This window comes from Microtus oregoni, unplaced genomic scaffold (assembly GCF_018167655.1).
Source record: "Microtus oregoni isolate MIOR12 unplaced genomic scaffold, Mior012 000000F_ref0000247, whole genome shotgun sequence".
Classification (NCBI taxonomy): Eukaryota; Metazoa; Chordata; class Mammalia; order Rodentia; family Cricetidae; genus Microtus; species Microtus oregoni.
The window spans coordinates 2,699,984-2,712,573 of NW_024543059.1; the positions used below are offsets into that span (position 1 = coordinate 2,699,984).

The window sequence follows — 12,590 nt, forward strand, 5'->3', positions numbered from 1 at the left end:
GGCCTGGCTGCCACCAGCAAATGAAAACAAACACAAGAAAACGGGGATTGTCTACGTGACTGTTTAACCTAGCATCACTACTTAAAGGTGAAGAGAAGTAAGCACTCAAGACAAAGTCCAGAAGTAAGACAAATGTCCCACCAAAGCCCCAGTCAGCAAGTCCAAGGTGTCAATGAAAAGCTGGCTCTGCCATTTTTAGCCATGTGGGCCTATACAAGTTTTTTAGCTTCTCAAATCCAATTTCCTTATACACAAAACAGGGGTAATCTGTTTCAAAGTTACAATCACACAAAAGAAAATTCAAAGTTTTCACCAGCGCACAGTGAATGTTCATTATAAAAACCACACATTATAAAAACACCAGGTCTTCTGGCTCCTGTAATGTCAGCACCAGGCTTAGGCAGTGGACTCTGCCCTGAGCCTACACAGTGAGGTCCTGTCTCAGAGAAAACACAGAACAAAACAAAACACATACAATAGTTTCCATAATGAAGTTAATACCAAGTCCACAGAGGAAAATTCAAACAATGGCTTCTACAACAGAGTTAAGCTAAGGAACACCTTCCTGGGAAAATGCTCAAGGAGACAGAAATGCTCAAGCTGAGGCCTAAGGGATAGGCCAGTGTGCCAGGAGAATGCAAGAACTCTTAGGGGAAAGATGGCAGGTTCAAGACACAGTAAATTTGTGAGAGGAAAAATTTCTGAATTGGAAAGTATTATAGTATCCTTTCTGTGTATAGGAAGTCCCTTTCGGGGATGGAGAAATGGCGCAGTGGGTCAGAGAGCTTGCTGTGCAGGACTGAGGAACTGAGTTCAGATCCCAAGCGTAGTCACACAAACCTGCAACACTAGCATCTGCTGAGAACTGGGGAAGGGAGGAGGGGAACTGAACTGTATGAGTATGTGTTATAGACAGTAAGATGACGGGGATTGCTGCCCAGCCAGCTTAGCTGAAAATTCCAGGTTCAGTGAGAAACCCTGCCTCAAGGGGAGGAGGCAGAAGAATGTTAAAACTAGCTTACTCTGGCTTCCATTCAAGCACACAGAGATGAACATACATACCTGCACACGCGCGCGCGCACACACACACACACACACACACACACTGTTTCACCAGTGAGGAGACGATAAAATGGTTCAAGGATAGGGTGGTGGTCCAAACTGAAAAGGGGGAGAATGTGAAGAATCAGACAAGGGGTCGTAACTTCATGAACTAAGCAGAACGAAGGGGCTATGGAAAGGAGACCAGAGAGACAGGAAGGAGCCTGATAAGAGTTGGCTGCTGCTGGAGTGTAGGGGAACAGTGCCTACATTTTGCTTCAGGCTGAAAACATTGATGGTGACGTGAATACACATGGGTTCTACATGAACACATCATGGGTTCTACAGGTGCAGCAGGTTTGGACGAGAATAAAGCTGGCTTTTGATGTACTTAGTGACAACACTTGAGTGGGCCACTATTCTGAGAAATGTTTGTTCTTTCCATACGCCTGACATCAGTTGATCGGTGGTTTGCTAGCATTTTTATTCTATATTCTCTTTGGACCAGATACCACTCAATGCTCTGCAGAGAGCTAACAACAAACATGGTAAACGTCAATGCACACACAATCACTTAAACTATGTGGCTTGGCACCGGAGCTGATGTCAACTACAGATCATCCTCCACAGCATACCTGTCCTGTTCCAATCACACTTGATTTACAAAAACAGGTAGAATTTGGCTACAGTTTGCTAGTTCCTACTCTAGACTACCAATAGCACTTGTAAAAATTCACAGAGAACAGTGGCTAAAAAGGAAAGGCTTAATATTATAACCTGAGCCAATACGAAACTTGAGCTGGGAGTTTCACATAGAGTAAACATACCACACTTAGTCTTTTGTTAACTTGACACTAGCCAGGGTCATCTCAGAAGATGGAACCCCAACTGAGGAAATGTCTCCCATCAAGCTGTGCCCTCTAGGCAAGACCATGGAGTATTTTCTTGATTAATGTTGATGTGAAATGGCCCAGCCCACTCCAGGTGATGCCACCCCTAGGCAATCAGTCTGAGTTGTGTAAGAACAGGCTGAGCAAGCCATGGAGAACAAGCCAGTGAGCAGCATCCTCCATGGCCTCTGCTTGAGTGAGTTCCTGCTTTAGCTTCCTTCAGTGATGGACTGATCAGTGGTGTGAGCAAAACAAACCCTTCCCTCCCCAGGTTGCTGACCAGAACTGAAAATTCTTAATTCAAAATAGCAAAGGGGGGGGGGCGGAGAGATGGCTCAGAGGTTAAGAGCATTACCTGCACTTCCAAAGGTCCTGAATTCAATTCCCAGCAACCACATAGTGGCTCACAACCATCTGTAATGAGGTCTGGTGCCCTCTTCTGGCCAGCAGGCATACACACAGACAGAATATTGTATACATAATAAATAAATACATATTTAAAAAAAATAGCAAAAGGCCCTGAAAATCTTTAAAGGATTCTCAAATTTTTTTCTACTGTTGTGATAAACACCATAACCAAGGCAACTTCTAGAAGGGATTATTTTGGGCTTAGATTTAGGCGGCTAGGGTTAATAGTAACAGGGCCTGCACAGTGGCAGACAGAGCAGCTGGAGCAGCAATGAAAACTCACATCACAAACAGCAAAGAAGAAGCTAAGAGAGTTCACTGGAAACAATACAGTCTGCCCCCAGTGACATTATTACTCCTCCAGCAAGACAACACCTCCTAAACCTACCCCAAAAAAAAACTAGAGACCTAGAATTCAGATGCCCAAGAATCCAGGGGACATTTCATTCAAACTACCACAGTGGCCCGGGAATGCACATGGTGCACAGACATGAGACAAACACAATACGTGCAAAATAATTTAATTAATTACAAGTACAAATGTATGTTAAATGCAACCACATAAAGAACCATGCAAGAGCAGGGCGGAGGTAGCACACACCTTTAATCCCAGCACTTGGGAGGCAGAGGCAGGTGGATATTTGTGAGTCTGAGGCCAGCCTGGTCTACAGAGCGAATTCCAGGACAGACTCCAAAGCTACAGAGAAACGCTGTCTCAAAAAACCAAACAAACAAAGTACTATACAAAAAATATACAACAGCACCAATACAAACGACCAATTCAAAAAATTGGCAAGGACAAAGAAGTTAAAGACAGGCAAGAACACATGAAAAGAATGTTCAACATACTAATTATTAGAGCAATACAAACATACTAGGTTTCTATAAAATGAGTAAGTGTGTTGCTACAGAGAGTGATGATTAAGTCATCATAGAAGAGTCCAGCACGTTCACAAGAAGTTAATACAGAATTATTACATGACACAGTACTTACATAACAAAATGAAATCACTTGTATACCCCCAAATTTGTACAAATGTTCAAACTGCAACTTTTGCCCACTTCCCAAAGTGGGCAAAAGATGGAAGCAAGCCAAATATCATAAGCCTATAAATGATTAAATAAAATGTGCCCTAACCGTAAAATGGAATATCATTAAGTATAAACAGAGTACCAGCACAGCCAAAAAATGCATGAACCTTGCAAACATCAAGCCAAGTGGAAGAGAACAGATGTAAGAACAGTGCGCTAAGACTCCACTTCAGAAAGAGTCAAGAACAAGCAAATTCTCCAAGCCAAATCGAATCAGCACCTGCCAGGGCTATAGTAGAAAGAAGTCGTTAGGAGATACAAAGTCTCCTCAGTGATGAAAATGGTCTGGAACTACATAGGGGCCACCACATAGCACCATAAGCACAACAGCACTAGCAGAAAAGCGAACACAGAGGACTGTATATTGTATGACTCCGTTTACATATCATAAGTTAGACCATAAAGTGCAGGGGAGTGTCTTCTGACTCGGTGCCGATGCAGCTGCACAACTCTGCGTGCACTGACACAGTTCACTTCTCGTGTGTGAGCACAGCTCCACTCAGACTGAGCTAGAGCCACATCACAGGGCTAATGAAACCCCCTCACCTCTACTTTCGCACCCTACAGAGCCTGAGAACAATCAAGAGTCAATTCTTTACGATATTAATTTATTCAAAATACTAAAGTTTGTTAGTAACAGAGCCAGGATTAAAATACAAGATACTTACTTCTACCCCAGTTCTCAGAACATTAAAAAAAAAAAAAAAAGCTAGAAAAGTAAAAAAAAAAAAATCTTTTACCCAGGCTTAGTATACCTATAATCTCAAGATGCTGAAGGATTGCAACTTAAAGACCAGCCTAGCTGGACTGCAAAGTGAGACCCTGCCTCAACAAACAAAGCCAAAAGAATAAATAAATAAATAAATACAAACAACTTTAATATATATACAGATATTAAGTCCTTATAATTCTTTTAAATATTATGTTAAAACCAGCATTCTGATATCGCAGCATCTCTTTTTAAGCTCCAAATCTCTCATTAGTCATTTTGCAAATGCAAAAACATTGATTTTACTGGTAATTTAAAAAGCACTTGAAATAGCTAAAAATTTATTCATTCATCATTTATAGATTAATGTTTCCAACAACTTAATTAAACATTACCTAATTTTTCTTTTAGAAAAGACCATTACATAAAATCTTTGAAAATCTAAGAAGGCTTTACATTGCTTTATTTTATGTTTTAACATGTTGAAAATTACCTAGTGTGTGCATGTACGTGTGTGCATGTGTGCACATGCCTATGTGTGGGTACACACCTATCACGGGTCACAGGTGGAGGTGAGGATAACTTGACAGAGTTAGTTCTCTCCTTCTACCCCGTGTCTTGGGAATAAACCTGGGTCATCAAATTTGGAAGCAGGCACCGATTCCTGCAGAGCCATTTGACTGGCCTGTTTGTTATTAGCATTTTTAAAATTAGATTAAATATATGTGTCAATTAGTGCATGCGTGTGCACGTACACATGTTTGTGAAGAAAATCTATCTTTCCTTTTGTTGCTCTGAAGACAGGCTTTCACGTAGTCCAGGTGGACTTGTAACTAGCTTATTTAGAGAGGACCAATCTCAAGTCTTGTGATCCCCCTACATACACCTCTGGAGTGGCTGGGATCAATCAAACACAGGGTCTCTGTTTGCCCGGACTCTACCCACTGATCTACATATATGAATTTGATATATGAATTCATATATGTAGATCAGTGAATATATTTTATATTGATATTTTTCAAAAGTTAGACAAACCTAGAGTTGGAAGCCTATGTTCCTTCCCCCATTGGCTTTGGTCAGAGTTCTGACCACTGCAGCCAACAGAAGATGATGGAAGTGATCTTTGTAATTCCTAATTTGATTTTAAAAAAAAAAAAAAAAAAACTGAACTGATTCTATTCATCATTTCCTATCACTTAATCTGGAGTAGTAAATAATGAAACAAAGATAACCTAAATAGTATACATGGTGCTTATTATAAAAACAAGAGTTCTTATCTATAATGAGTCCTCTTTCCACAGCACCCTATAATCATACACATCTCCCTGCCAAAAAAAAAAAAAGGAATGATACAGTACATTAAAAGTTGTATTACATCTATTTGTTTTGTGTGGTTTCCCATGTGAGAGGGAGGTCAGAGGAAAACTTTCAGGGCCTTTAACTATACAGAACCCAGGGACTAAAGTCAGATCATCAGGCTTGGGAGCCTTTACCCACCAAGCCATCTCGCTAGCTGATTGGAATTTTGTTTTTAAAGTAGACAAGAAAAATCTTTTTCAATCATAATCTAACACTTTAGTATGTTACAGAAGTCAAAATACTCCCACTGGGAAGAATATTCCACCGAACATGTAAATAAAGCACAACATATATGAGCTCAGGCTTCCTTAAGCATGCAGCCCTTCATTTGCATGCAGTTCTGGACAATGGGTTTGAACAGGTGGACTGGGGATGGAACTAGTCTGGAGAACGTTTGTCTAGCGGGCACAAAGCCCTGGGTTCTGTCCCCAGCACCATATGGTAGAACATATGTACAATCTCACCACTTGGAAGTAGAGGCAGAAAGATGAAAACTTCAAGGTCATCCTACACAGGAAATGGTTTTGTTGTTAGTAGGATTCATCCTACAGCTGAGATTACCCAGGTTGTCTTGTTAATTATTACACGTCTGACTTTTTGTCTCGATAGAAAATTTAGAATTCTGTCATACTGACCTAACAGATTTTAGAGATTCTTTCTCTCTCTCCCCTCACCTCAAATATTTTTAAATAACTATTCTGCATATATACATGCAGACCAGAACCATATTGTGAATCACCATGTGGATGCTGGAAATTGAACTCTGGACCTCTGGAAGAGCAGCCAGTGCTCTTAACTGATGAGCCATCTCTCCAGTCTCAAGATTTTCTCTTTCAAAACAGGGACAAATTCAGGTTCTGTCTCTACCTTCTGGGTGATTTAAACAAAAATATTTTATTTGTTCGAGTTGATTTTAAAAAATGAATGAGAGAAAATGTAGAAGCGGTGGCAGGTGCCAAAAAAATCCCAGGACCGAGGTTACAGATGCAGAGGTGGGAGTTCAAATTCCAGGACTCAATCCCAGGACTGAGGTTACAGATGCAGAGGTGGGAGTTCAAATCCAGTTTACGTTGCACAGACTTCAGTTTTAAAAAACAACCACAAAACAAAAACCTCAGCACACAAAAAAGATACAACTTTTAAAGCTAACTTTAGAAATTAAGACTGCTACACTGTAAGAGTTCTCTGTTGAGCATGCTCAAGGCATAATAAAGCTGTCGTTTACCTGGGTGTGGTGAGGCAGGAGTATCTTAAATTCAAGGCTATCCAGAATGCCCCAGAGTTCTCCCCAAAAAAACAATACTAAACATGTAATGTTTCCCAACACGAACTTACAAAATAACCACTGCCAAAGAAAAACTTATACAATATAATAACACAGAGCAGTCATATTCTGTAGCTCTAATAAATTGATTTAAAAGCATATTACTAAATGCAAACATCAATTCATATTCAATGAGATAGTATTTCAGTGGCAGAGAAGGTAATTTGCACAGTTACCTTGATCAAGTATTTTTCCCATCTGTCTGCTGTAACGGATTTGCCAATCTTCCTCATCAACTTCAAATGGAGCTCCACCAATTCTTTTGGTACTTAAAACGAAGGAAAAACTTCTGTTAGCCAACAAAATAAAATATTTGCAAACATTTAAGATTTTAAAAAAACGAAAATAAAAACCCACTTTCTCCAGTCCTGAATCTTTTCTTTTTTTTTTTTTTTAAATATTTACTTATTTATTTATTATGTATACAATATTCTGTCTGTGTATATGCCTGAAGGCCAGAAGAGGGCGCCAGACCTCTTTACAGATGGTTTTTTTTTTTTTGAGCCACCATGTGGTTGCTGGGAATTGAACTCAGGACCTTTGGAAGAGCAGGCAATGCTCTTAACCACTGAGCCATCTCTCCAGCCCCCTGAATCTTTTCTTAAAACACAGAATGTTGCTGATTCTTTCATTAGCCCTGAATCCTTAGAAGCCTAAACTAGAGGGGAAAGGACTAAATTCCAGTTGAGACCTAACAGGGAAGTCACATTTCAAACTGTCAGTAAGAATGAAACCGACTATAAGCTACAGTAAGCCACAGGAGTTTAATGGTTACAGAAGCCCCACCCAGTGCTTGCCCCACAGGGAGGTGAGAGGGAGAGCAAAGTCAATGGCTCTGAACTTTCTGCTTCATTTTCCTGCGAACAGAAAACCACTTCAAAAAGCAGGGCTGCTTATTTATTTTTACTATGTCTAGAGATGTAGCATGGGGTAAAGCGCTTTGCCTAGCATGTAGGGGCACCAGATTCAAGCCCCAGTAATACAGTAAGTAAATACCATCAAATAAAAGCACTTAACTAAACAACTAAAATTCCTTAGAGTCCCTCATGGTATACACTTGGATTCCAGAATTCCAGACCAAGATATAGATTGATACAGTGAGAAAAGAATTGAAGAATATACATCTCAGATTGGTGGATTTTTATAAAGTAGTCTAACAGTGTTCAAACTTAATAAAAAAAAAACCGGGCTGGAGAGATGGCTCAGAGGTTAAGAACACCGACTGCTCTTCCAGAGGTCCTGAGTTCAATTCCCAGCAACCACATGGTGGCTCACAACCATCTGTAATGAGATCTGGTGCCCTCTTCTGGCATGCGGGCATACATGGAGGCCGAACACTGTGTACATAATAAATAAATAAATCTTTAAAAAAAAAAAAAAACCTAAAACTAAAAAACGTTCTTCAAGTATAACTCCTATCTGACTAGCTAAACTTCTCTGTAACATTCTAAAGATTCCTCTCCTGCTTGCCAGACCAAAAAAACAACAACAACAACAAAAAAAACGTATCTTCCACTCTCTGAATAGGACTAACCATCAGACAGCTTTAACCTCTTTAAGAGGAACTCTAGCTTCTTAGACCTTCCTTGCTGGGTTTTGAACTATTATTTAAACTTCAAAAGACTGCTCTATCTTCCCTTAGGTTCTCTGTTCTTACTGCAAACAGCCAGAGTTCCTCTAAATATCCCCCAGGTATGATTTGATTGTTTTTAAATTATATTAATTAGACCAAAGGGAAATATAGAACAGATATGCCTGCCAAATTTTGTATTTCCCAAATCCAAAATGCCACTATTAACTTGAAGAAATTACAGGTACCCTATCTAATTTTTTTCCATAATCAAATATATACACTAAGAAAATACAAAAGAAGAAGAAAAAGACGGAGGAGGAGGAAAAGGAGGAGGAGGAGGAGGAGGAGGGGAGGGAGGGAGGGGAAGGGAAAGGGGAAAGGGAAGGGAAGGAAGGGAGGGAAGGAAAAGAAAAGGCTAGACCAAAAATGTTCTTTTGCAGCAAGACTTGTCTGAGCATTGTTACCCGCCCTTGTGGTATGCTATGAGCGTTGTTCCTTTGCAGAACTACAGCTCCCAGCGTTCCTCTGGACCACGGACACATTTCCCAGAAGCCTTTGCATTCCTCGTTAAAAAGCGAGGGTCCTATGCCCCGGCAATGTCAGCACACCTGTACCTGCCCGTTGTTACCCCACCCCCATTAAAAGTGCACCCACGTGGGACCTCCGCGTGTCTGTGTTTTCTTCCCCATGTAATGTCTTTACCCTCTAACCTGCAGACAAGAAAGCCAGCCAGAAATTAGGAACAACAATGAGTATCTAAGAAAGAATACCTGCAACACTCTCCAATGTATTTGATCTAACAGGTGTTGGCTACAAATGCTCAGAGTGGGAGGTGCTGTCCTAATCTTTACAGTCCTTCCTTCTCTCGACTGCTAGCTTGAGACAGCTCGGAAGTGTAACATGTACTCTTCTAACAACCCTAAGGGTCCTGCTGGGCCTGCAGTCACAGATAACACAGACAATTACCCTAAAACCCGAAGTAGCGAGCCGAGGACAGAGTGGGGAACTCCAGACAGAAACAAGGTACACGTAAACAGCTAAACCAAAGAACAGAGAATGACTACAGACTTCAGACAGGGGCTCTACCAGGAAGACAGTCTCATGTTAAAGCGGGAGACTGCTCTGTATTTTAGAAATATCTTATGACTGAATTAGAGGAAATTAGATTTCAAAATGAAAGTTTTCATTTGCTTTAAGAGGTAGAGTACAAGGGAAAAATCTGAAGTTAACTCCAGAAAGTATCTGCGAAGACGAGAGTCCCTGGCTAGGCCTGAATGTGAAGGGGCAGCAGACACAGCAGGGGGCAGAACTGAGAGCCCTTGTAGGAAATAAATTCAACAAAAGGCTGATCAAGCCTGATGGTGCAAAGTCAAGAAAGCCCAGCGAGGTATGAGCTTAGAAAACCCAAGAGGCCAAAACAGTTCAAGGAAATCCAAAGAGGGCTCAATTCCCAGTCCTTCCAATCTATGTGGGTGGTCAGGTCCTAAAGGAACCTTGACTTTCTAATCTGTATTAAAAGACTCTGGTAATCTCCTGGAATTTTGAAATGGCAAAATACTATATAAAATTAAAACACTTTTGATGTATTTCTGTCGTGATACTGGAAACTAAGATCACCTTTAACAGTTCCTGAACATTCAGAGCTCAGTTTACCCTGACTGACTTACACCTCAACCTGCCACCTTCTAAACCCAATTTACTGCACCGCAGGCCTGCTGCCATAGTCTGTCCTCTTCATCCTCTATCCTCACACCTTAGGGTCGCCCTTCGTCCCGTTAGTTCACAAAGCGTGGTAAGGCCGCAGTTAGCAGCTGGCACTGTCTCCTCAGCTCCATAAGCACTGCAAACTTCAGTTTATGTCCTGACGACTATTCCCAACCTAACTCCCAACCCCCTTTCTCTCCACCTCCCCCCCTTGCTCTTTCCACCCCCACCTCCGGGTTTTTCAAGACAGGGTTTCTCTGTGTAACAGCCCTGGCTGTGCTAGAACTCACTCTGTAGATGACGCTGGCCTCTGCCTCCTGAGAGCTGGGACTAAAGGCGTGAGGCACCACGGCCCAACTGCCAACCCCTTTCTCTTACAACTACACGGAAATCCTCAACAGAGATCACCTTGGTCTGACAAAGGGGGTGGCTCACTCCTGAAGGCAGGGGCAGGCAGATCTCTCTGGGTTTGAGGTCAGTCTGGTCTACAAAGTTCCAGAACAGTCAAGGCTACACAAAAACAAACAAACCAAAAAGGGAACAAACCACTTTAGTCTGTTCGCTGCCCACTAACCCTGCCCTAGCCCCTGCATGTGCGCCTTGTGGAAGCCTTCCAGTTCATTACCAAATCCCTATGCGAGTCATACTCTTCTTTTTTGTTGTTTTGTTTTGTTTTTCAAGACAGGGTTTCTCTGTAGCTTTGGAGCCTGTCCAGGAACTAGCTCTTGTAGACCAGGCTGGCCTCGAACTCCCAGAGATCCGCCTGCCTCTGCCTCCCGAGTGCTGGGCATACTCATCTTTCAAAGACTGGGGAATGCAAGTCTCGGACTTTCCAATGCCAGTATGTCTTTTATTCTGAGACTGTTCAAACTGCCTGCACCAAGTGGTGACTCTGACACCAGTTTCTAAACATAACCCCCCGACAGCGCATCATACAGAAGTCATGGAAGATTTTTATTCTGTTGGCATTACTTTTAATAGGTCAAAAATCAACACACAAAAGCATGGTTTTCATTCTGTTTACAAGTCTTGTTTATTTTGATTTAACTGTATAAGTACTGAATTAATCAGGGTGCTGGCTCTTCTACGGGAAGCCACATGGAAGTGATCCTGCAGTGTGGAAGAGTACAGCCTGACACACATTCTTTAGTAACTATGGAGGGTGATTAGAATGAAAATGGCCCCACAGGCTCACAGGGAGTGGCACTATGGGAAAAGAATAGGAGGTGTGGTCTAATTGGATGAAGTGTCTCACTGTGGGTGGGCTTTGAGTCTTCAAAAACCCACTCCAAGTCCAGTTTCTCTCTTCCTGCTGCCTGTGGATTTGTACTTAGAACTCTCAACTGCCTGTCCTCCAGCACCACAACTGCCTGCAAGTCTCCGTATCCCACCGTGACGACGGACTAAACCTCCGAACTGTAAGCCAAACTCAGTTTTCCTTTATAGAGCTGCTCTGGTCGGTACCTCTTCAATAGAACACAGACTAAGATAGTAAGTAAATTTATTTAAGTTTTGGTTGCAAAGAGAACTGAAATGTGATGATCTTTAAGGGCACTGAATATATTAACAGATAAACAGGGAAACACTTCACAAGGAAAACCAAAGGGCTGGGAGATAGAAAGCTTAGCGGTACATCCCATGCTTAGCTCTCTCTTTATCCTTAGCAGAACTGCCGCAATGTGGTACTGCACACTCTAAAGCAGCTGCTTAACAGAGCACCTTAGAATGATGGCGTGTTCTGTACACGACATCCACTCAGACACACGAGAAAACCACAGAATGATGGCGTGTTCTGTACACGACATCCACTCAGACACACGAGAACACCACAGAATGATGGCGTGTTCTGTACACGACATCCACTCAGACACATGAGAACACCAGAGAATGATGGCATGTTCTGTACACGATATCCACTCAGACACATGAGAACACCAGAGAATGATGGCGTGTTCTGTACACGACATCCACTCAGACACATGAGAACACCACAGAATGATGGCGTGTTCTGTACACGACATCCACTCAGACACACGAGAACACCACAGAATGATGGCGTGTTCTGTACACGACATCCACTCAGACACATGAGAACACCAGAGAATGATGGCATGTTCTGTACACGATATCCACTCAGACACATGAGAACACCAGAGAATGATGGCGTGTTCTGTACACGACATCCACTCAGACACATGAGAACACCACAGAATGATGGCGTGTTCTGTACACGACATCCACTCAGACACACGAGAACACCACAGAATGATGGCGTGTTCTGTACACGATATCCACTCAGACACATGAGAACACCAGAGAATGATGGCATGTTCTGTACACGATATCCACTCAGACACATGAGAACACCAGAGAATGATGGCGTGTTCTGTACATGACATCCACTCAGACACATGAGAACACCACAGAATGATGGCGTGTTCTGTACACGACATCCACTCAGACACACGAGAACACCAGAGAATGATGGCG

General features: G+C 42.0%; 1 protein-coding gene across 1 annotated transcript in view; it reads right to left on the reverse strand.

Annotated features, from left to right (window-relative positions):
• The window catches only part of LOC121438835 (remodeling and spacing factor 1-like), a 102,274-nt gene that overhangs the window by 59,508 nt on the left and 30,176 nt on the right, over positions 1-12,590 (reverse strand). Inside the window, exon 2 of the mRNA XM_041639343.1 lies at positions 7,000-7,091. Within this exon, the coding sequence (XP_041495277.1) occupies positions 7,000-7,091 (92 nt within the window). The remainder of the gene's footprint in view (positions 1-6,999; positions 7,092-12,590) is intronic.